Source organism: Setaria viridis, chromosome 9 (assembly GCF_005286985.2).
Source record: "Setaria viridis chromosome 9, Setaria_viridis_v4.0, whole genome shotgun sequence".
In the NCBI taxonomy this organism is placed as follows: Eukaryota; Viridiplantae; Streptophyta; class Magnoliopsida; order Poales; family Poaceae; genus Setaria; species Setaria viridis.
Genome location: NC_048271.2, coordinates 7,676,459 through 7,699,999, shown reverse-complemented (window position 1 = coordinate 7,699,999; position 23,541 = coordinate 7,676,459). Strand labels below are relative to the sequence as shown.

Genomic DNA, 23,541 nt, shown 5'->3' with positions numbered 1-23,541 from the left:
TTATTTTTAGGATGGATGGAGTAAGAGAACTCTAGCAAACCCTTTAAATAACCTCTACCCCAAGTTTAAAAGATCAAGTCAAAAAATGCACTTCAATAGGCTTTCTACTGGGCTTCCCATTTTGGGGAGGCCTCCAAAATACCCCATCCACCCTCAATTCCTGGGTCTCTCAGGAGCCTCTATCCATGGGGACTATTGCTAGAGTTTGAGATATTTTTGTGATCCTTTAAAAATTGAGAGAACCAACATTTGACCTTTGGGAGCATTGGTTTGAGGGCTATAGCTGGAGTTGCTCTAAACATATTCAAAATATGTTTGGATCTTTAGTCCTGACTAAAATTTATGTCACATCGAATATTCGGAGGCTAATTAGGAGGATTAAACATGAGCTAATTATAAAACTAATTACACAGATGGAGGCTAATTCACGAGACGAATCTATTAAGCCTAATTAATCCATCATTAGCATCACATTGTCAAATCATAAACTAATTAGACTTAATAGATTCGTCTCGCAAATTAGTCTCCATCCGTGTAATTAGTTTTGTAGTTTTAATACTCCTAATTAATATCTAAACATTCAATGTGGGAGGTGCTAAAGAAACAAACTCCCCTGAACACACCTGGACGAACAGGTTTCTTGTGCCGTGCTGTTCCATAAACAATCGCGGTGCCGCGGCGGGGAGAACCCCAGTCCTCACCCCGCGCGCCGCGCGTTTTATCCACCACTCAAAAAAACACGCGAGTACGCGACGCCTTCGCTTGCCTTCTTCGCGAAATTGCGGTCGCGCCCCCGCGACTCCCACCGCAATCGCACGCAAAAATCCCGCTCGCCTCCGCGCCGTGCCATGGCGCCCGCCTCGCTCATGCTCTCTCTCCCGCGCGCGCCCGGCGCGCCTCTCGCGCCGCCAGCCGGCCCGGGCACCAGCGTCGCTGCCTGCTCCCACCTTGCCGCGCCGTCGCGAAGGAGAGGGCCGGGCATCGCGCTCGCCGCGGCACCGGCCAGGCGCCAGGGCGGCAGGTGGAGGGCGGGCGTGTCGTCCTTCTCCTTCCTGCCGTCGTTCTTCACGGGGAATAATAGAGGGGAGAAGGACGCCGAGAAGGCGATGAGGCTCAAGGAGGAGCTCCTCACCGCCATCGCGCCGCTCGAACGCGGCGCCGAGGCCACGCCCGAGGACAAGGAGCGCGTCGAGCAGGTGAGGACGTGGAATAGCTATGCTTTGTTCTTTCTCTCGTCATGGTCCGTGCATCCATTGATGCATAGCATAGAGCTTACTCGCGGGCTGCTTTCGTTTCTTCAGATCGTTCAGCAATTGGAGGCAGTGAACCAGGTGAAGGAGCCGCTCAAATCCGATCTCCTCAACGGCAAATGGGAGCTTCTCTATACCACCTCCACAAGCATACTGCAACCACAGGTTTCCTACTATTCTTTGTTTCTACTTTACTTCTGTTTCTATACATTGCATAAAATACCTGTAGATCCTTAGTGATCAAATACAGTTTTCACTAAAAAAACGTTATCTTAGGAATATGTTTCTGCTGAATAGAATAGCTAGTTAGCTAGAGTTTTCCCCATGTTCAAATGTCAAATTCTGCTCACTTGGTATTGCAGAGGCCAAAGTATCTTAGGCCATTTGGGAAGATTTACCAAGCAATCAATGCGGACACCTTGAGAGCCCAAAACATGGAAACGTGGCCTTACTTTAATCAGGTGATTTTCACCAGAATTTGTTCCAGTGTACCTTCACTTTCAAGAGCTATTTTTCGTTACTCTGCAATTCCTTTCTTTGTTCTGAAGCAAAGAGTTCTCATTTAGAAACGATAGGCTTTACTGCTTTCTTGTGGCATGTAGCCGAGATCTTTCTGGTGTGTAATGACCAAGGAATTTTGGCAAGTAGGCATTGGCCTGCTAACTATATAACTCCATGTTTGTATGTTTTTCTGTTGTGCAATCATGTCATATTTTCCTTTGAACAGTTGCCATGTTAGATATTTTTTTTGAGGGGAACTACGGCAGGCAAGAAGCCGGCCTGAACATTTGTATTAATATGCGAAGTTGTACATACAGAATTTGTGAAAGAGGGAAAAGGGGAGAGTTGTAGCTAAGTTGTATTACATAAGAAACTACTCCACAACAACAGGCGGTTCCTGTGAGGAACGCGGTGACCGCGGTGAGCCCAAAGACTCAAGTCAGCCCCCGCGGCATGAACAAGGACCAGTGGAGGGATGAAGTTGTGTTGGAACACAACAGCATATGGAATAAGGACCATGTTAGATATGGTGTTCTCTGAATACAAATCTGTTTGGATGCTGATATATATGGAATAGTATACTCGATGTTTTGGTGATTTTGTTTTACTAGGTAGTGCTTATTAGTGCTTGTTGGTTCTCTGGAGCATGGTGTTAGCGTGATATACGAACATTTGTTTTTACAGGTTACTGCCAACTTGGTACCTCTTAATCCTAGAAGAGTGGCAGTTAAGTTTGACTACTTCAAGATATTTAGTTTGGTAAGACATTTTTAACCTTCAATTAGTTGTTTAGGTGTTACACCAGATAGTTTATAAGTAATTCTTCTCTCTAGCTCATGCTTGAAATGTTTGTCTTTGTTTTAGTTTTACCATAGTAATTCACCGGTGTGTTAATACCATGATGTTGACATGTATATATATTCTGTGTCATGATGTACTCCTTTTATTTGCCTTGCTGATTTGTTTTACTTTTCGTGCTCTTAGCCATGTTCGATGTTCTGTCCACCAAAAGGTTCTTAAGAATTGCAAAATTGATCCTTGAAATGGCATATTCGATCTCTAGGCTACAATATGCTTCATAAATCACTAATGTTATTTTCTTCTCTGTGATTAGATCCCAATCAAATCACCTGGAAGTGGTAAAGGTGAACTAGAAATTACTTATCTTGATGAAGAGCTCAGGTTAGCTTATTTCCCCCCTCCAAATGGCTTGTGGTGAACCCACAATAATTGTTCCATTTCCTCATCCATTCTTCATTATGGTTTTGCATTCTCCTTGAACTACCATTGCCTAAAACTTGAAGCTTTTCAATCTTATAAGTCTAGTTATAGCCTGTTTGGAAGTCGAAAGCTTTCCAGAATACCCTTTAAATATAGAATCGGAATGTTGATGAATAAGGTTGTTCTTGACCTTATTCCTTGTATAGTGATTGGGGGAAAATTGAAAATAAAAATGTTACTTCTGGTATTTGTAGAACTGACAACGTGGTTAATGCTTGGTAGTTTGGGTAATAGCATTTGCTAATTGGAAGAGACCACTTTGCTCGCAGGGTTTCAAGAGGAGACAAGGGAAATTTGTTTGTACTGAAGATGGTCGACCCAGCATACAGAGTTCCATTGTAATAATCTTAAACGATGCCGCTTTTTGCAGTACTGTCCTAAAAAAGTACATCACTATATATTTACTAGGTGTCAGCTCTATGCGTAACATTCCCTGAGGCAACGTGATGCATGTAAATATTGAAGATTCTATTTGATACGTACATAGGAAACCCAGTTGGAAACGGTTGCAGGGCCCAATACTTAAGCATAGCTCATATATAACATGCCTCATGCAAACTGACATTGATGCATAGGAAAGTCCAATTGGTCCAAAATTTATTTCACCAGTCTGAAAGTATCAGTAGTTGCGTTTGGATTCTCACAAAGTAAGGTGAAATCTCACGCATACTGGTGCTTCTTCCTGTGACATGTGAAGTAGACTGTCCAATTTGGAACATGAAGATATCATGGAGTTCAACTCGCCACATGTTGACAATTAAATAAAAAATATGATCCATTTTACACCAGATGCTATATCCCCATTTCCACCACAATGAAGCTTGGGAAGAGCAGGTTGTTATCCCAACAGTGCTATTTATATGCCTAGACATTGTCTCCACAATGTTTTCCTATTTTTTAACATTGTCTCCAAGATAGCAGGATGTTTTTTATCCTCTATTTTCCATCATAGTTGCCCTGCAGTCCCTCATGAAAATTGCTCATCATGCCCACGACTGGAGGATAGCTTAAAAGAAACTTCAGCCCTTGCTTCCTCTAGCTTGCCAAAGAGCTCCTTCATGAACTGGGATTTTGTACCGTGTGTTATTCCAAGTATATCTGCTGCCCTGGTTAAAGATTTCAGAGCATCCTCTGTGCACTCGAGCAGCCTACAATGGGGAAAGAAAAAAATCTATATGTAAACATGTAACTTTAAATATCATGAATAGATCCCTATGAAGAAGGAATTATTAGGATATTTTTAAAAAGGAAACTATCATAGAACACTGGACAAAATGGTATGATGCTTGTGAACTTTTCGTGATCAAAGGTTACAGATTTATGTCAACACATTGCTAGAATTCTTTTAACGATCCTGTACTGTCAGTGTCACATCTAAGATCAGCTTTTGTCAAAATTAACAGCATCCATTTTAGTAAAGCGCAAGAGAGTAATAGCCAAACATTACAATAGATAAGGAACACTATCATATGATATACATCTTAATGTGCGAGAGAAACAGGTGACGGCTATCAGGGCATACCATTCAAGCTTTCCACAAGTATAGAACTGTAATCCGATCATTGGATGAGATGGTGGATAAACTCCTGATGGAACGGGTAAAGAATATTAGCCAGAATCATGCTTTATTGGAAATCCAGAAAACTGTGAGATGTGCTATGAAGAGAAATCATTTACTTTCTGGAAACAGGAACTTCATTTTGTTTTCTCTGTTTTTATTTTTTCACCAAAGACTATAATTTCCAATTGCTGAGATCATATGAGGTTTTACAGTTTTGCACTTGTGCTTGCTTGCTTGCTGGGTATAGCTTTCCACTATAGATAGATCTCCACATGGCAAGCTTTCCAGGTCATCCTGAATTGCTACATTTTACTTTTAAGCATGCATGTTTCTGGCTGACTAATTTTAGGATCTAAAACAAAGCACTAGCAGATGTGATGAAACAAGAATTAAGTATAACAACAGGAAAGGAGCCTTTATATTAGAACATAATCATATCTGATTTCTTACTGATTAGGTGGAATAAGCCTGTCAAATCACAAATATGATATATAAAACAGAAAGAAAGTTCATGTGCAAAATAGTCTCACAGAATTACAATTTGCTCTGAAAAGACTAAAGCAGGCTTACTTTCATAAACAGGAATTGTCAATCTGCAATACGTCAATGCAGTCTGCCAATTTTGTAACTCCATATGTACCTGCACAACAATTGGTATCAACAAGATAGTAGAACAGAGTTAAATGAATGGTCAGTGTCAATGGTCCCTATCCTATAGACACAGCGGACAGCACTTTGGAACAGGGACCTATCTGATGACAACAAATTTTAGAAAGAAAGGTGTAGCTTGGTTTGAGCCAGCTTGGTTTGCGACCCTACAAGAGGTAGAAATATACCTTCAGCAATGTTTCACGTGTGTGCAGCAAAGTGATTGAGAAAGCATGGTAGAGGTTCTGCTCTAGCTGCTCAATTTTCTCGTAGATAGAACCTGCTTCAGTGGTATCTATTTTCCCTTATTAAGGTAGTAAAAGTTTATTAGATGCAATAAATAGAGGCGATAATAATTTTGCAGCTGTGAATTTTTTTCTTGTCTAATGGGCATTTAATCATGGACAACCGGATAAAGGATACTTCCTAATGAAACAAATGAAGACGCTTTATCTGATAACAGTAGTATTTCTCTTGTCATCTTTTTTATCTCTTCCTCATCTCTGGAAATGCTACATTTCTGGCATGTGTAACTTCTTCCTCCTATAGAGTCAGACACATACAGAATGTGAGATTTATGATGAATGATGAGTTCTACAACTCTAATATAAGATATTTGGCTAATTTTCTGTTTCTTCCCCATGCACATCAGTAAGAATTTTCCAGCTTCATGGGCTCATAGCAACCAACCTGACTCAGGCAGTAGAAAGCCATCACATGCTTGGTTCTTGCATCTATAACTCTCAAGTACAGCATCCTCCTCAGAATCCTATATTGGGGAAATTGTATAGAAGGAAAATTCAAAGGTCAAGAGTTTGTTAATTTTCAATGAAAGAGATAGAAAATACTGGGCAGGCAAAATGAAAACCTTGAGACAGCGAGGGCATGTGCAGGTGAAGAAGTACTGCTTCAGATCATTCTGTCTCTTCTTAGTGACTGCTGCAGTTTCAATGTAGCTTATCGACACCTGACAACAGACACACAACTGATGTTGTCCAGAAAGATAACAATGGCCAAGGAAAAAAAGGGAGAACGAAAGCATGCTATGCAAGTTAAGCACTAGATGATTAGGACACAAGGTAGAGGTGTATTCCTTACCTCTTCATCTTTGCCTATAGGTTGCAGAGCGCGAACATAAGCTGTCCGACCATCAAATATCAGAACTGCATTTGGTACACAACTGGAAGTGCCAAAATAAGGGGGTGAAAAGACAACATTGATTTATAAAGTGCTCAAATCTGACAAGATTCTAGACAAGAAAACATTAAACTTAGTATACCACCTGTGGTTAATTATAGATATAACAGGGTACAATCCAGTCCCAAGAGGTCTAAGTTCAGGATCACATATTGTATGAGCATTGCAGGCAAACTGCATTTGAGGCAGACAATCAATAATTCAGCATTAATTCATCAACAAATATCATTGAGCCAGTAAACTAATTCTCACAGCCATGCCAAAGTTAAAACCACAATCAGCAATCGCAATGCTACAAGGTTCCACAATTTTGACAATATGACTGTCTCACTTTCAAGAGAAAGGTGACAAGAGGGAATGATGTACCATCTCAGTGGCACCTAAAGGATTACAGCTCAATTGAAAATGAGCTAGATATGAAATAAGCTTAACAGCACATGTATCATACAAGCTGCCGTACAAAAGAGACCAGGAGAACAGCACATGTATCATACAGGTTGCTACTCTACTCAAATAAAGCTACAGGATTCCCTTGGTGACTTAGATTGTGACTTAGATTCTAATTTAATTTTCCAGGAAGTTAGGAATAATCCAAATAGGCCCTCAACAGATTTTGCATTTACAAACAAAATATGTCAATTATAACACCTAAAACCAACTATGTTCAAGATGATGAGTACTACTGAACCTAGTTGAGTATCTGTATTCTGTAGTATCCAAAATATTGCTATGCTACCTTAAAGTGCAAAAATGATAAAATTTGTGATCATGATTATGGAACATTAGGGAAATTTACCTTCGAAAAAGTATGTGCAATTTCCTTAAGATCAAGCTCAAGCGAAGGAAGAATCAGGCTCACAAGATTGGCCATCTGAGCATAGAGTACAAGTTGATTTTCATCAACCTTCGATATATCTGTTAGTATGAAGTCAATCCAACACTCATGTATCATAATATTTGTATTCATCATTAACCAGATGTAATAAAGGAAAGGATACGAGACTCCAATGCCTCCACTAGATAGTAGTTATCTATGTTTGAAGATGGAATGGCCTGGCAATACAAGTCATATCAAGTTAACACAATACGACCAGTTACAGTGTACATACATACAAAGCTATAGCATTCGCAAGATAAGAGCAGGTATTGGCAGAAAATAAAATTCATCAGATACTTCTTTGAGATTTGAAATGTCCTTGTGGCAAAAAGTTACCATATAGGTACTACAATGAATATGAAAAATTGAAATTTGAATGACTGAGAGACACCACTCATAGTACAACAAAGTGCCTTAACTTCAATCTATAAAAAGGTAAGCATGGAACCAGCCAATACCTTCTCATTTTGCAATTTTCTTTTCAGTACCAGCCGCACCATCAAACGAATTGTAGGAGTAAGCATCTTCTTTCTATCCTCCGTAAGCGCTGCCATCACTCTACACTCGAGCTGATGCAGTTTCCATTCTTCTTTCTGCACTAACAGCATTCCTCAGTGAAATAAAAAAAAAAAGCATATCATCAAAAGCACGGCAATTACTAGAGGAACGTTCATGCATAACCACAGAAGCATGTGGCTGCACAATCAATGGAAATGTACCACTACAGAAAAGACTAGAGCCAGCACCTGGCAATCGCTGCTGCAGTACCAAGTTACTCGACAAGCCGAGCACTTCCTCAGGTTGCTAGAGGCGAAACAATGGTCACAGCTTGATCTGACTAAAATCTTGTTAGGCGTGGAAGTGTAAGGTTCTTGGCTGATAATGACTTCACCTACAACACATCGCAGGATTCCGTCAGCGGCGCAAAAGGCACAGCAAAATTGCCATGACATCAGTGCAGCAAACCATCAAACCAAATCAAGGATGCTTCACCGTGCCGTGGCACCAGCGTTCATGACGGGTGCCAGTCGCGCATTTCATCGAGCAGTTTGTGGGCAACCCGCGAACACGCTTGGTCCTGAAGTGACAGAGCAACAGCGCCCTTTTCAGTTGAGAGAGAGCAGGCGGTTTAACCTGGGAAGAAGGTGCGAGAGGCGACGAGTCCCCGGCCCTTTCCGGGAATGGAGGCGACGGCGAGACCGCGGCCGGCGAGCTCGCGCTGCAGCTGCTCCGCCCACGACGCCATCCTTCTCCCTTCCGCGCCGAGAGAACTAGAAGGCACTCCCAACCGGTTTGATGGGCCGGCACTCCCAACCGGTTTTACTCAGCCCAGAACAAGGACGACGTCGCTCGCCCAGCCAGACTGACACGGCCTTGAAGAGGCCCAGTAAGGGCGGACGCGTCCGCACCCTAGCGCGCCGTCATTCGCTCGCCCGGCGCCCGTTTCCTCCTCCGCCTCGTTCCCGCAAGGTACCCTCCCGATCCTCCCCAACTCTTCCTGTTGCCCAGCACTCTGGATCGATGCGTGCACCCGTAGGCCATCCTATGCATCTGTTTAGATCGATGTAGCTATGGTTCGTTTTCATCTCCTGCTCTCCGGATCTGCTGTTTTTCTTCCCCTGTTAATATGTGATGCGGTGGCCGTGGGAGAAGGAAGATACATAGCGTCGTGTGCTTGGTTTCGATGTGTTATCGTAATCAGAACAGCGGGCGGTATTGGTTAATCCTTGTGTGCTTGGTTTCGAAACTCTCGTTGGATCTAGAACAGTGTGCGGACCTAGAGTTTGTAATTTGGTCTAGATTAGTGTGCTTGCACCAGTATATTGTTGGTGTTGTGCTGTGAAGGAATTACATGGTGGCGGGGATGCTGATTTTGGCTTTTGGTTGTTTGATTTGGTGCAGATAAGGTAAGCAAGGATGAAGCACAACAACGTCATCCCCAACGGGCACTTCAAGAAGCACTGGCAGAACTATGTCAAGACATGGTTCAACCAGCCTGCCCGCAAGCAGAGGCGCCGCATTGGTAACTAAGTCTATCCATTCCCTGCCATTTGTTCTCTGTACCATGGCTCTTTACATGAGCAAGTAGGTACTGCAGTAATGCATAGAGAGATCAAATTGCCTATGAGTATTGAACTGCATGAATTATGTCTAAATGCTCACATAAAGTATGGACTGGTTCTATGGCTTGTGTTCTGTGGGCTATGTTTGGCTGGCCTGTGAGAACACCAGTTAATAAACATGTACGAATTCCTAGAACTGAATTGTATGCATCATACATACAAATGTTATCTGAGACCCACAATTGATAGATTGTGTACATGTCTTGTTGTTTCTGATTGGTGCAGTTCTTCAGAATTATATTCACACAGTTATGCTAGTCAGGCCAGAATTATTTATTGAGACTGGTTTCCTTTCTGTTACTTACTGTGTGGCCATTGAGTTTCTGGAACAGTATTTACTTGCTGTTATGTGCATAAATTTGCATACTGCATGAATTCACCTGGTCCATTGCAGTTGCGCATGAGACATGTTTCATTATTTGCCTCCAGTATGCTATTTCGGTTTGGATTATGAGCTAATGCCTTTTGTTTTTGGCTTTTCAGCTAGGCAAAAGAAGGCTGTAAAGATCTTCCCACGCCCCACTGCTGGACCTCTTCGCCCCATTGTTCAGTGCCAGTCACGCAAGTACAACATGAAGTCTAGGGCTGGGAGGGGCTTCACCCTTGAAGAACTTAAGGTAAACTTGATTGCTCATTTGCAGCTTTTTTGTGGTGTCATACCTATACCAATGGTTCTCATTGACTGAGTTTTCATTGACCTGTTGCACACTTCAGGCAGCTGGTATTCCCAAGAAGCTTGCCCCAACCATTGGCATTTCAGTGGATCACCGCCGCAAGAACCGCTCACTTGAGGGTCTGCAGTCCAATGTCCAGAGGCTGAAGACCTACAAGGCCAAGCTTGTGATCTTCCCAAGACGTGCTCGCAAGGTCAAGGTGAGGAAGCCTTTCCTCTCTGTCTGTTCAATTCACGATGATTTGTTTTGCTGTGTTGAAGACATCTTACAAAACTTCCCTTCTGCAGGCTGGTGACTCCACCCCTGAGGAACTTGCCACAGCCACCCAGGTCCAGGGCGAGTACATGCCTATCACCCGTGGCGAGAAGCGCTCGATCGAAGTTGTCAAGGTGACGGATGAGATGAAGGAATCAGGGGCCTACAAAAAGCTTCGCTTGGAAAGGATGAACAAACGTCACCAGGGTATGCGGCAGAAGAAGGCTGCCGAGGCTGAGAAGGAAGAGAAGAAGTAAACTGAGGATTCGCATCGCAAAGAATAGTTCTCTACCTAGAGTTTATCGTTAGCTTCTGAAGTTCATCTGGCGTTTTGATACTGCTATTTATCTTATGCTTTGAGTTTAAGTGAACCAAACTAATTCCATACTATCCTGAGATGAATTCAGTATTTGGCTGCATGTACGGGTGGTTCTGTAATTTCATCTTGCTCTTACGAATTGGCACCTCGTACATCTCAAGTTAAAATGTTCCGGTTCCTGCTGGAGCGCTGTTGTGGCAATGCGATGTTATTCTGCAGAGATGTTGTTCGACAGCTAGGAACTTCCATCGAAAATTTGTAGGATTCATTCGTTGTTTGACGAGTTTCAGTGAAATATTTATCCCACTTCCCACGTCAGAAACTAAAAACAAGAATCAGAAACCTAGAAGATTTGCGAGTCTGGTAATCAGCTCAAGAGGTGGGAGTGGTAAATGCACAAGCGAAATGAATTCTTTCGACGGGCCTGTAAATAAAGTGAGGCCCAGTAGCGTCCATGGTGAGCCGAAAGCCCGTGGTCAGTTTGAGCCCACAGAGCAATCCAACCACGCGGCCGCTTATCTCCTCCGCCTCACCTCGTCGAGTCTTCTTGCCCTCTGAAGTCTGACTGAACTTGAAGGCTTATACCCTGCCCAAGCGGAGCTCGCGTCCATGGCGTCCACCGCGCTGGTGGGGGTGGGGGGCGGCCTCTCTCTCTGTATCGTCGCTGCCTCCAGCTGCAGCTCCACCGCCGCATCCTTCTCCAAGAGCGCCGGTGGCGGCTTCCGACGGCATGGCCGCCGCCTCGTCCTCCTGCGGAGAGGAGGCGCCGGGGTGAGTGTTTCCCCCCTCCCCTTTTCGTCTTGTCATTCACCAGTTGGTAGCTTGGATTGGGAGGTAGCCCATGCTTGGAGGTAGCCCATGCTTGGCATCTGTGGTCTATTGTGTGTTGGCTAGCGTCTTGTCGGGACTGGAAAATGGTTCTCGTGTTCTTCACTTCTTCTGTGCAACACCATTTACTTTAGTTTTGTGATGTTAACCTGTGCAATAACAAGTCATGTTTTGGCCTCTTGTTGATTTATTCTCCAACGTCAAGCAGTAGGTTAGCCACAGCATTTTATTTCTTTTGTGTGTCAGAAGACTACTACCATCTTTCACTGTAGAATTAAGGGGGAGCACATCTGTATCATTTTTGGGTCAAGGAGGCCTCACCAACTTAATTGCATGTTTGATTTGATGTGATAAAATGAATGCTTTTCATCAGGGGGAGAGGACGAGGAGACGGAGTTCCCTGATATTTCATTGTACCAATGAGGCGAATGTGTTGACTGAGGATGGCACTTTGGATGCTGATGCTACTGATGATGAAACTGACCTTGAGACTGACACTGATGACACTATTGATGCTGATGGTGATACAGAAGATGAACTGGAGTCTTCATTGCCTGAGGATGTTGAGTGGATAAAGCAGCAGCCACTTCCTTATCCTTCAGTAAGTACTCAGGGTGTCAATTTGCTAAAAGATTAAGTAGTGAATGGAATCACCAATGGGGGTGGTTATGTAGGATGCGCTGGAGCCATACATAAGCAAGGAGACAGTTGAGCAGCACTGGGTAGTTCATCAGCAGATGCATGTGGATAGGCTCAATGGTATGATCGGTGGCAGCGAGTGGGAAGGCATGTCACTGGGGCAGATGATGCTGTCCTCTTTCAACGAGGGCAGGGAGCAGCCCCATCCTCCCTTCTTCCATGCTGCGCAGGTATCATTGCATGCAATGCATCTTTGCCAACTTCTGTATACTTCAAGTGCCTAATTCTTGGCCATGTTTTTTAGGTATGGAACCATGATTTTTATTGGCGATCCATGAAACCTGGCGGTGGGGGCAAACCACCGGAACGGCTTCTGAAGTTTATTAACAGAGACTTCGGCTCCTATGAGCACATGATCCAACAATTCATGGATGCTGCACTGACTCAGTTTGGTTCTGGATGGGTTTGGCTTTCTTGTAAGTGATGCTAACGACCTTATCTCTTGCCTTCACTGTTCTAAGATGTAGCTTGCACATTTTGGTGTGATGAACATAACTCTTTTCCAATAACTGCTTGTAGACAAAGAAAGCAAGTTGCCTTACGTGAAGTCAAGAAGTCCAATCCCATCTGACAATTACGGTAGGCTGGTCATCTCAAAGACTCCAAATGCCATCAACCCTCTTGTTTGGGGCCATTCTGTGAGTATCTTCAAGTCTGCAACTCCCCCCCCCCCCCCCCCCCCCCCCCGGTATATCATCATGACCATATCTATTAGAGTCTCATGAATCCATTTCTTTGGCAGCCACTCCTCGCGATTGATGTTTGGGAGGTATGGATGTTGCAATACATTATACATGTTCCTTTCCCTTACTTCTTAGTTTTTCCCTAAAAATACATCTTTACTAACAATTCTACTCACATCTGGGAACAGCATGCATACTACCTGGATTACGAGGTTAGATGGTGAACTGTGCTTAAAGTTTCGTCAGTAGTTAAATAAGATATTTTCTCTGACTTCGTTTGTCTTTCTTTACATCCATGCAGGATCGAAGGGCTGATTATGTTGCTGCGGTTCTGGAGAAGCTTGTATCGTGGGAAGTGGTTGAGTCGAGGCTCACGAAAGCCGTACAACGGGCGGTAGAAAGAGATGGGTATCTCAGGAAAAGAGTTCTAAAGAAACGACATTTAGCTCAGGCGAATGGCCAGGATAGAGCTAGATCTCGCACTCCGCAGGAGGCAAGGTGACCATGAAGGCATGAAGTCACCAGCAGCAGTCCCGTGGAGGCATGACAATGCAGCTGGTAAATGAGGTGCATCTCGGTCCTTCTGTAGCTGAATTGAGACGCAAAGATGGGGAAGAACCTGCAGCCAGACCACCAGAGAATGCGATCAACCTTTGTGGATGACCGTCTTCAGAGTTTGCATGCGCATATTGGTCTGCTGAGGTTGCATACATGATACACCCTCAGTACTGCACAGGTGGGCTAAATTTTTGTAACTAGGATCAGGGTAGAGGTAGGATAGATAGTAATTTCTTTTGCTCACTATTGCTTGTGGGATGTGAGTGATCACAAAGGAAGACTGACTGGTGTGTTCTGAACCTTTGATTGACGAACAAAGACTGCAGGGTGCTCTCAGTGCGATCTCTAGATAAATTTGTTGTCACTGTCATCGTGTCAAATTGGACAGACCAAATCAATTTGTAGTGAAGAGCGTCAGAGGCCTCAATCCAAACTTCAATCATGGCGTAAGCCTAGTTAGCTGCAAACGCTGCCTCGGAGATGAGGAAACGGGGAGGGGCGAGTCGACGTACCTGACACAAGGCACCGGATAGGATGGAGACAACGCGACGTCCTCGCGCTGGGGGTCGGCCAGGCTCCCCTAGAACCGCAGTCGTTCCTTCTCCTCAGCGGACAGGTCCGGCAGCAGGTCCAATAGCGACGGCGCCTTCCAAGCCGCCGCCGATCCCATCTCTCCCGGCAACGGCACGGCGGCAGGCGTCCCCGAGGGAGGCGGAGGCGGCGGCGGTGGCAACTGGGCCTTCAAGGGCGAAACGGCCCGGTCCGCCCACAATTCTAGCCGCTGGGTGGGGTAGAGTACACACCAGCTTCAAACTCCAAGTCCAGCCCATAAAACCTATCGGCTTCTAGACCAAGCCACAATTCGGAAACAACTAACAAAAATTATGCAATTTCGGACAAAAATAGCCCTCTCTGATTCACGGCATCTTCGCCTTCCTCCATTTCAAATTTTTGCCATTCCCTCCTGGCCTCCTCCCCCAGCAGCTCGACCTCCCTTCGATTCGCTTCATCTCCGCTGCCGTTCCGTTCCATGGCCACCTCCCGGCCCGCACCTCGCGACGCCTCCCCAGCCCGCTGTTGACCGGATCGGTTCACGCCCCGTCGGCCGCCAGGGAACCCTAGCGCCGCGGATCCGCCTCTCCGGCGAGATGCCGGTGAGCCCCATCGCCGCCGCCTATGGAGAGCAGGGATAGCTTCCTTCGGCCCCCAACACCCTACCACGCCGCCGGAGCCAGTGCCGGAAAGGGCACCACTGCCCCTACGGGCGGGGACACGGCCGCCGGCAACCTGACGTCGTCGTCGGGGTCGTCCTCGTCTCTCACGATCTCCCCTACCGCCTTACTGAGAGAGATTCATGCCGCTGTCAAGCGCCAGAGGCCTCCTGGTGAGTGGACTCGACTCTGTAGCCTACTCTCCTCTGGAGTCATTAGCGTCTAGGGTTCTAATTTGTGTTTGGTGCTTTTCCACTGTAAATCTAAGTGCATGCTATTATGTAAGTTTCCGATTTACTGGGCACCCTGTAAAAAGTCACGCTTGCACTTGATTTGGTGGCTTTGTCATTGGCGTTGAGTTTCTAGGAACTACCTGTGACGTTGTTTCGAGTTTGTAACTTTGTATACTGTACTGCTATCCGAATGAATTATGTCAGATGTGATATTGGTCAGCTTCTAACTGATCTTACCCCAGGCTCACTTCAGACAAGCTTTCCAAGAGCGACTCGGGTTCTGGTCTCCAGAGCCGAGCGGACAAATAAAGCTGGACCCAGCACTTCTGAAGTGAAAAATCGTGAAGGAAAGGTCATGCAGTCTCAGAGAGGCCTGTTGGGACCCTCCAGGCTTCAAAATGCCACGCCTGATCAACAAAAAATTTCTGGCACGGCTAAATTGGGATACTCTACTCCAGATGAGTTGATGTTGACGACACCCTCAGTGTTAAAAAATAGCACAGATACCTGTGGGCAGAGTGTTGACCAGAACTACCACCAGAAGACTCAGGCTAATCTGTTGGCTGATAGGGAGAAGTCATCTCTGGAAGCTTCATCTCAAATTGCATCTCGCAATTCATTGGTGGCGGAAAGTTTTAAGAAAGAACAGTTTAACTCAGTTGTTGATCCACAGTTAACTTCCCAGAGTAAGAATCGTTTCCTTTCTTCGATATTTAACTACAAAGTTGTGTGCATGTTTAGTTATCAGTTTACATTGCAGGTGATAATGTAGGGATCACTGTTGATAGTAGAATGGACAGTATGTTGTCTTATCTGCATTCTGTTTCATTGACAGCAGGAGAAAGTAATCCTGCAGATCATGGAGCACAGTATCACCAGCAGAAGCATCAGGAGCTTGAAATTGCTGATGCAGCTGTCGATATGGAGCTGTCGATATCACCAGCTGATGCGCCTAATTTGTCTCAGAGAGGGATTGAAGAGGCTCGTAATCAGAATCATGGAGAGCCAATGACCCGTTGCTCTGCCATTGGTTCATCTGTTACTGCTGTATCAATACACTCAGGGCCTACTGTCCAAAGTTCACAAGCTCCACAGAGTAGCGGATATGCTTCACCAATGCAGATGCCAGAATCTGCTGCAGAATCATCTAAAGGTGTATTGGGCCATTGTCCTCAAAAGGAGCATGCAGTTGCGACGGGTGTTGGTGATTGGATTCCCCTCGATCAGCAGGCTCGTGTAGGCAATGGTGCCACAGACAAAGCTGCTTCCAGTGTTGGCAGTTTGCGAGCTGAAGGCTTACCTGCAAATGACCAGTCTACATCTGCCAGGGATGGTGGTGCTCCCCGACCAAACAAGGGTGAGAAGGAGCGGCACAAAAAGAATTATGATCCTAATGTGTTCTTTAAGGTGAATGGGAAACTTTATCAGAAACTTGGTAAAATAGGATCCGGGGGTAGCAGTGAAGTCCACAAAGTTATATCATCAGATTGCACAATATATGCCATGAAAAAGATCAAACTTAGGGGCCGTGACTACCCCACTGCCTATGGTTTTTGCCAAGAAATTGAGTATCTAAATAAGTTGAAAGGGAAGAGCAATATCATACAGCTGATTGATTATGAGGTACCATGTTACTAACCTTATTTCCAAATACCTTTTCCTATTTCGGTGTCTTTGTTTGATTTTCTGTGTGAAGAAGATTTGCTTCCTCACCTAAACGATGAAAGCATTGTCTTGATGTACTTGCAGAGATTACTCTTGAATTATCATATGCATTTCCTACCTCTGTTTAATCTATTTTTATGTAAACCTCTACGGTTTAGTTAGTTTCCCATAGGACAATTATCAATGATGATGAATGGATAGAATTAGGATCTATATTGGTAATATTTTGCTTCCCAGACTTTACAGAAACTCATAAAAAACTACACTCGCATCATGAAAAATTCTTATGTTCTTGTGTTCTCATGCGTATCATAAACTTGACACAATTACAGATGTCATTGCAATGCTACCCTATGCTGTTTTCTGGTCCTAGTTGCACATTGCCAGACAATGGACATAGACATACACCCATAGGACGTATTAGCAGGCAACATCTGTATCTTGAGCTCTCCATGTTCATATGCTAGTATCCTATGTAGCAGACCTAACATTATCGTGTCCTGCAAAATTGATGACCCTTTACTTTCAGTACTTAAAAACAATTGTTGTTACTTGTATAGATACAAAAACTTCGGTTACAAACTCCAGTACTATACAGGCAGGTCACATGTTGCAGAAATGGTTTTATTTTATAGAGGGTGATAAACTGTGTGTGGTTACTAAGATTTCAACCCGCATTGCCATACAATTATAAATTTTAAGCAACTATTGGTTATCTAAAATACACCTGTCATCTAATTGTTCTTTACGCATATTGGTTTTCATAGAATAATTGTACTTTTCTACACAGATTACCCATTCTATCTCCAGAGAGACATTCTGATCTGATCTGCCTATGGATTTTGCATCAACCAGGTCACTGACAAAAGTTTGCTTCTAACCAGGTCACTGACAAAAGTTTGCTTCTAGAAGGTTCCATGTCACCCAGGGATGGAACAATTAAGGATGACCACTATATTTACATGGTCCTGGAGTATGGTGAAATCGACTTAGCTCATATGGTTGCTCAGAAGTGGAAGGAGAGGAACAACTCTAATATGAAAATTGATGAAAATTGGCTACGCTTTTATTGGCAGGTAACCTTCATTTTATCCCAATTAGACTAAAATGAGGCATCTGAATACTGGACAATTAGATTTTACTGTAACTAAATATTAAGTCTCTTTACTGTAGAGTTTTCAAACCAAAAGTCATGTCCTAGAATCTTTGTGAAAGCGATCTTTGAAGTTTCAAAATGTATTTCTGTTAAACTAACCAGTTATATATTATTGTTCCTAGTTTTATTACCCTTCATGACTATTCCCATTAGTGGGTAGGTAGTTAGATCAATTGTATTTAGTGGCCAAGTGGTTTCTGGTTCTGGTACTAATATTTGATTTATCTTCGCTGGGCAAATTATCTATGTTAGTTCTCCTAGATTTTTAGGTATTGCTTCTTTATTTATGCAAAACATTAACAGAAAAGAATTGTGTAGAATTAATTGTTGTATCTTGTTGCCCAGTGCAACCATATCTGTGAATTGCTAGAATTTCTTGTGGTTTATTACTGTACCTGTTTCTATACCACAATGCAGTTTACCGAACAAAACCACTGAAAGTCTGAAACATACTGAGATACCATAACCTATGTGCAACTTGGTGTTGTACTTACATGATAAAATAGGAAACAATGTGAACCTTTTAGGCACCTTCTCATTTTTTTTCTTTTGTTTGTGCTATAGCAAATGCTTGAAGCTGTCAATACAATACATGATGAACGGATAGTGCACTCTGATTTGAAGCCTGCCAATTTTATGCTTGTAAGGGGCTCGCTTAAACTTATTGACTTTGGCATTGCCAAAGCAATAATGAATGATACAACAAACATTCGACGTGATGCTCAGGTACCGTGTGATACACTCTGGCACAATTGCAACCTTTCCTTTTTGCATTCACTTGTATATTAATAAGAATATAGTTATCTTCAGTTATGTGTGCATCTTTTTGTGGTATGCTAATTTTGGTTTTCTCACTGTGATGAGCAGGTAGGGACACTGAACTACATGTCGCCTGAAGCATTCATGTGCGACGATACCGACTCAGGTGGTAACATTATCAAGTGTGGGCGCCCCTCTGATATTTGGTCTCTTGGCTGTATTCTTTATCAGATGGTGTATGGTAAGACACCTTTTGCAAACTACAAGAGTTTTTGGGCCAAATATAAAGAAGTGACTGATAGGAATCACAAGATCATCTATGAACCAGTTGACAACCCATGGCTCATTGATTTGATGCAAAGGTGTCTTGCATGGGACCGGAACGATCGATGGAGAATACCTCAGCTACTTCACCATCCTTTCCTCAATCCTCCGGTTCCCAGGGATGTGCCTCCTGTCAACCATGATCCATGTAGGTTGCTGATGGAGAGAATCAGAGTTCACTGGGATAATCCAGTGGTTCAAAAACTTCGTAGTGTAATTGAAAAGCTTGATGAGGATCAGTGCTAGGAAGAAGGAATGAACGTTCATAATTGAGTGCTTTACTTTCTGTATCGCTCTGGTTTTTGTGAGTTGTAGTAGGTATCTGTTGTATTTTGTAAATAGTACCTTCATCAGTTGGACTCATGGGAGCAGTTTTTTGGTGGTGCCCTCTGCCCTGGCATTCTTTGCCCCCTGGTGTTTGGAAGTTGATGGTGTAACAGGTTTTCAGAAATGCCAGCTGAGTAATGTTAAATTGAAGGTAAATCTGTTGTCTGTTTAAGGTCCATTTGTTGTCTGTTGGGTGCAGGAAGCATCTCCTGGTGTACATAGTTGAAACATTAGGTGGTTTGTGACTGTGTTTTCGGTTGCCTTAATTTGTCACTGGACGGCGAGAACCCTCCAGTTTTGAAGGGCTAATGGGACTTGTATCCTTTGTCCTTTTACAGGATTAGAATTTTTCATTTGTGCACTCCAGAATCTACACGTTTCTTTTGAGCAGATATTTGCTGGCACAAGCCCATGCTGATGGTGGGCTGATGCGCTTATAGGATTTCTTCTTTCGCTTCGTTTACCCTCAAAACTAGGGTGCGAAAACACGGAGCCTCTTTCTGACAGAAGTTCTTGAGAGGATTTGCTTCTGGAGCCCAGCGATTTTCCGCCCGCCTGGTGCTTGGTCGCAGCATAAGTATTTTGCATCAGTTGCCTCTCTTGTGTTGTCTTGAATTTGGTAGGAATCTGTTGTAGTTTGTAGATGGTACCTTGCATCATGAGCTGGTACCTGGAGAGATTGGAGCATATTTTGGCGGTTCCTAATTTGCTCCCCTGTCGTTTGGAGAATTGGAGGTCGCCAGCCGGATTCTGCGGATGACGAGGCTGCGTCCACGGACCAGAGTACAGTTTCAGAGGCAAATGCTCGCCAGCGGACACAAATCTGCAGAGATCGCCTTGCGTCGCCAGCCGCTTCAGCCTTAAGCTCGAAGCATGCATGCAGAAGATGATCAGAGATGGGGAATGACGGGGGGCTCGGCGAGGCACATGGCATTCAGTCCCTCGCTGGTCACTGCCGCCGACTGCGGTCTTCAGCGCGCGCCGCAGCCGGCCGATCGCAGCCGCGACTCAGTCCGGGCTCGGCCGCTGCCGCAGGACGCGGGCGCGCGGCTGGTCGGCGAGGGGACCCCCCGGCCGAGGCCCTGGCGATGGGGCGCGCCGCGAGCAGAGCGCCATGACAAAAGGCCAGCGGTTTTCAGTCTGCAGTCGCTCACAGGCCACACCCACCAAGCTGACGCTCCATCCGTGCGGCCGTGGCAGGCTGGAAGCGCTGGCGCTGCGGCGAAATGTGGACGCGCTTGCGCTGCACCAAAGCCCTGCACGCAGCGCTGCCGCTGGGCAGGATCACGCTTTCGCGGGGGGGCTCAGCCGCTCAGGACCCGACAGCTATTCGCTCTGACGATGTCGTCACGCCTGTCACTGACGATGGAGTTGAAGTGACGTCCGCGCCGGGCCGAGCGCCCGAGCAGCCAGCTGGTTCGGTCGGGTTAGTGGGCGGAACTGGGGAACAGAACACTGCCTTGGTCTTTCGGCTGTAGCGCAACGCCACCACCGCTCCCGGCGACGGCATCACGGCGCTGCCGCGCTAGGCGCCTACCGTGACCGGCGCGACAGTGCCGGCACTCGCGACGGTACCGGCTCGTGGGCGGCGACTGTTCCCGCGTCAGCGGCGCCTGGCTGTCCGATCGCTAGTGCGACGGGACTGACGACTGTGTGGAGAACAGGAGCTTTGGTTCGGCTGTCTTTGAAAAGGAAACCAGAGTTTCACGGGGGGGCATATTGGACGGGGGAATCGCGGGGTCCTTGTCGCGAAGAAAACCATGTGTCATGGCCGAAGATGAGGCTGTTCATTGTTGGTGTAGCAAATGCTTTGCTGGTGCTGGCCATTTGTCTGGGTCATACATACTGTACATCAGTACATGGAATGCCTTGTTGCTATCGTACTACACCATCAGCCAAGACGTGCAGGTGGTTTTCGTATGATTGCCCGTTAGGGATCTGATTTCGACGGGGGAAATCTCGATGCTTATGCAGCTGCGCAACTCATTTGAGAAAAAGAAAAGAAAAAACACTAGAAGATTCAAGTGGTACTATCAAATGATGCATGTGTTATTACAGCTGTCTACACCACCCCGCCTGATCCAAGTACAAGACCCTGGTCCTAGTCACTGGCTCACACTGCTGAGTGCTGACTGGCCAGACTCGCCACTCACCAGAGTGAGCACTGAGCAGAGCACCAACGCCGCAACGGATTAAATAATGGTTTGCATCAGGGCTGAGGACCACGAATTCAATCAAGTTTATCTGCACTGCACGTCCCCCATCCTTCCTCCTCCGCGCCCACAAACGTGCACCGGTCAAGGTCGCATTGATCGCCCCCCCTGCCCGGCACAGTTGGAACTTGGAACAACAGAATGAGCGACGCGAGATCAATGATTTAACCCGGCCGCCAACCATCACGGCTGATACCGAACACACATGCATGCAGTGGACGCCGGAGCCCACGCGCGCAAGCGTGGGGCGGCGAGGCCTATGCGCTCCGGTCCGGCCTCCGGGAGAATGGCGCATGTGAGCGGCGCGCGCGCGGGCGCGGGCGCGGCCGGCCAATCCACCAGGTGTGCGCCGGCGCTGGGAGCAAGCGAGCTACCCCGGGCGCAACATGATCCGTGCCGGGGCGCGTGGGCGCGGGGCGCGGGCGGTCGCTCGGCCGGGCCAACCGACGGCAGCGCGGCCCCGCCCCCCGCGCGCGGGCGTCACTCGCCTCATGCCGAGACAGCTGGTGAGTTGGGTTTGGGTCGGCAGCCGGGGATCGGGTAAGCTATCGTGTTTGGGGGCAGGTGAGCAGATCAGTCCAACGGTTGGAAGCGCAATCCAGATGTGTTTCTGTGAATTTCACGTGCACACGTCAAAAGCCAGATCCAAGCTCCTGTGACCCTCTAGACCTTGTTCCCTTATCGGTCCAGCGTGTGAATGAGCGTTCCGGCACCGAAATGCATGCCTACTCGCGCTAATCCATTCCTCTGTGTGACTCTCTCCGTGTCTGCGAAAAAGAGTAGGTCTACGGATTCCTTTATAGGATAATAAAAAAGTATATGCTTCCGCAGTTTCACTTGACATTGAACACCCCTCATAAAGCCAAGTCAGTCATCGTTCCAATCATCATATAGACAATACAAGCAAAAAGGTTGGAAAGTATGAACCCAATCCTCAAGCAAATTCTAGAAGCATGCTGACGTAGCAGTTGATTAGCCTATGACGTTCAACGTAACACCCTGTTACAGACGCACAGGGAAAAGACGTGTGGACATCGTTGTCCCCAGCTAAACCTCTCGATACGGCGGAGCAGAGAGCGCCTTCTCGCGAGTCGTTTTCAGGACAAGTGCCCGCAGCTCCAATCAGGCGGGCAGGCCTCTGCTGCAGCTGCAGGGTCAAAAAAATGATAGCACATGCAGAGGAAGATGCCTCACCGAGAGCATCATGCCATATTGCCATCACTCCGACGAAGATATTATTCTCTCTATATATATCTCTACCTGAAAAGTGACGGACTCTCCGGAGTCTTGCCAACCAAATCATCTTGGCATCTGCTAACATCACGTTTAGCTGGTCCGTCCCAAACTTTAATCTCCCCACCTGCCCTACTCAACAAGTGCGCTGCTCGGCTGCTCCCAACTCCCAGGGAAATTACTACTGAACCTGAACTGATCTATCTCCATGACCTCGTATGTTTAAAGTTAAACCCTCTGACCCGGGTTTTTTCTACTGCCGTTTTATCTTATTACCGCATGCTGCCAGAGACAAAACGGAATCAAGCCAATGGTTGCAAGATTGAATACTCCATGCGATTAGTCAGCGTTTTTAAGAAGCTTTATCTTGATCAGAATTCAGAGCATTAACCCAAGCGATTAGGCGGTCGGAAACGTACGCGGGGGCGCATCGGATCCCGGTGCAGGGTCCTGTTGTTTTGGCGCCCGGCCGAATCGCGTATCGTAGCCAGGCGGGTGGAGATGGATATGTGCGAATATTGTTTATAGCCTGCATGCGTCTCGATCGAAATGTGCTGCCTGCCTCACGATCACGACCTCCTCTCTTGCCTCCGCTTTTTTCTGGCTGCCTTTTGGCCTTTCGCCTTTGCTTTGCAGGGCGGAGTTCCGTGCCGCAATATATGCAAGCCTCTCCGTTCGTAAAGACGACGTCCGTGGGCTGTACGCCTGGGTCAGTCGCGGTGAAGGTAGCACGCAAAGGCGCACCCAGGTGCTGTTCCACACACAAAGACCATGGGCATATTGTTATGTGCGAGCTTATCTCTAAGCCTCACAAAGAAGAGTTATGGGGTAAGTTGAGCCCTACATATCATCTTTAACTTGTTTTATCTCTCCTTACCCTCTGAGTCGAACGCGGTGCCGGACCCAGTATTTACACCTTTAATTTGACGATCAAACATGAAGCACAACAAATATTGATGAATAAAG

General features: G+C 45.8%; 5 protein-coding genes across 13 annotated transcripts; 4 read left to right on the top strand and 1 right to left on the bottom strand.

The window, feature by feature from the left end:
• The first annotated feature begins 700 nt into the window (after nt 1-700).
• LOC117840330 (probable plastid-lipid-associated protein 4, chloroplastic) lies at nt 701-3,551 on the top strand. 2 transcript variants are annotated; one of them, XM_034720829.2, is made up of 6 exons: nt 712-1,196; nt 1,302-1,415; nt 1,613-1,711; nt 2,436-2,510; nt 2,866-2,933; nt 3,302-3,551. In XM_034720829.2, the coding sequence occupies exons 1-6, from the start codon at nt 849-851 to the stop codon at nt 3,372-3,374; spliced, it is 777 nt and encodes a 258-aa protein (XP_034576720.1). In that variant the 5' UTR covers nt 712-848; the 3' UTR covers nt 3,375-3,551. The 2 variants fall into 2 exon arrangements, with proteins under 2 accessions (XP_034576721.1, XP_034576720.1); XM_034720830.2 differs by lacking the exon at nt 2,436-2,510 and having other exon boundaries at nt 701-1,196.
• A 212-nt stretch (nt 3,552-3,763) lies between these two features.
• Nucleotides 3,764-8,629, bottom strand: LOC117840327 (histone-lysine N-methyltransferase ASHR1). Of its 4 annotated transcripts, none has more exons than XM_034720826.2 (14): nt 8,450-8,629; nt 8,062-8,207; nt 7,774-7,908; nt 7,437-7,491; nt 7,235-7,353; nt 6,524-6,612; nt 6,340-6,421; nt 6,110-6,208; nt 5,932-6,010; nt 5,665-5,784; nt 5,430-5,545; nt 5,164-5,233; nt 4,555-4,618; nt 3,764-4,180 (listed from the first exon to the last, which is right to left on the bottom strand). In XM_034720826.2, exons 1-14 carry the CDS (start codon nt 8,559-8,561, stop codon nt 4,000-4,002), a joined length of 1,467 nt encoding a protein of 488 aa, XP_034576717.1. In that variant the 5' UTR covers nt 8,562-8,629; the 3' UTR covers nt 3,764-3,999. The 4 variants fall into 4 exon arrangements, with proteins under 4 accessions (XP_034576717.1, XP_034576718.1, XP_072147301.1 ...); XM_034720827.2 differs by having other exon boundaries at nt 5,430-5,536; nt 8,450-8,627; XM_072291200.1 differs by having other exon boundaries at nt 8,290-8,585.
• A 10-nt stretch (nt 8,630-8,639) lies between these two features.
• Nucleotides 8,640-10,786, top strand: LOC117840331 (large ribosomal subunit protein eL13y). Of its 2 annotated transcripts, none has more exons than XM_034720831.2 (5): nt 8,640-8,785; nt 9,218-9,338; nt 9,922-10,055; nt 10,153-10,311; nt 10,400-10,786. In XM_034720831.2, the coding sequence occupies exons 2-5, from the start codon at nt 9,233-9,235 to the stop codon at nt 10,622-10,624; spliced, it is 624 nt and encodes a 207-aa protein (XP_034576722.1). In that variant the 5' UTR covers nt 8,640-8,785; nt 9,218-9,232; the 3' UTR covers nt 10,625-10,786. The 2 variants fall into 2 exon arrangements, with proteins under 2 accessions (XP_034576722.1, XP_034576724.1); XM_034720833.2 differs by having other exon boundaries at nt 8,758-8,889.
• Nucleotides 10,787-11,228: 442 nt separating this feature from the next.
• Nucleotides 11,229-13,790, top strand: LOC117840329 (superoxide dismutase [Fe] 1, chloroplastic). The gene is made up of 8 exons (XM_034720828.2): nt 11,229-11,457; nt 11,888-12,115; nt 12,189-12,383; nt 12,458-12,629; nt 12,733-12,851; nt 12,956-12,982; nt 13,085-13,108; nt 13,198-13,790. Exons 1-8 carry the CDS (start codon nt 11,296-11,298, stop codon nt 13,396-13,398), a joined length of 1,128 nt encoding a protein of 375 aa, XP_034576719.1. The 5' UTR covers nt 11,229-11,295; the 3' UTR covers nt 13,399-13,790.
• Nucleotides 13,791-14,308: 518 nt separating this feature from the next.
• On the top strand, nt 14,309-19,438 carry LOC117840326 (uncharacterized). Of its 4 annotated transcripts, XM_034720825.2 has the most exons (7): nt 14,309-14,838; nt 15,141-15,584; nt 15,659-16,521; nt 17,448-17,639; nt 18,284-18,445; nt 18,587-18,719; nt 18,841-19,438. In XM_034720825.2, the coding sequence occupies exons 1-7, from the start codon at nt 14,631-14,633 to the stop codon at nt 18,960-18,962; spliced, it is 2,124 nt and encodes a 707-aa protein (XP_034576716.1). In that variant the 5' UTR covers nt 14,309-14,630; the 3' UTR covers nt 18,963-19,438. The 4 variants fall into 4 exon arrangements, with proteins under 4 accessions (XP_034576716.1, XP_034576715.1, XP_034576714.1 ...); XM_034720824.2 differs by having other exon boundaries at nt 14,311-14,838; nt 15,737-16,521; nt 18,587-19,438; XM_034720823.2 differs by having other exon boundaries at nt 14,312-14,838; nt 15,734-16,521; nt 18,587-19,438.
• The last annotated feature ends 4,103 nt before the right edge of the window (nt 19,439-23,541 follow it).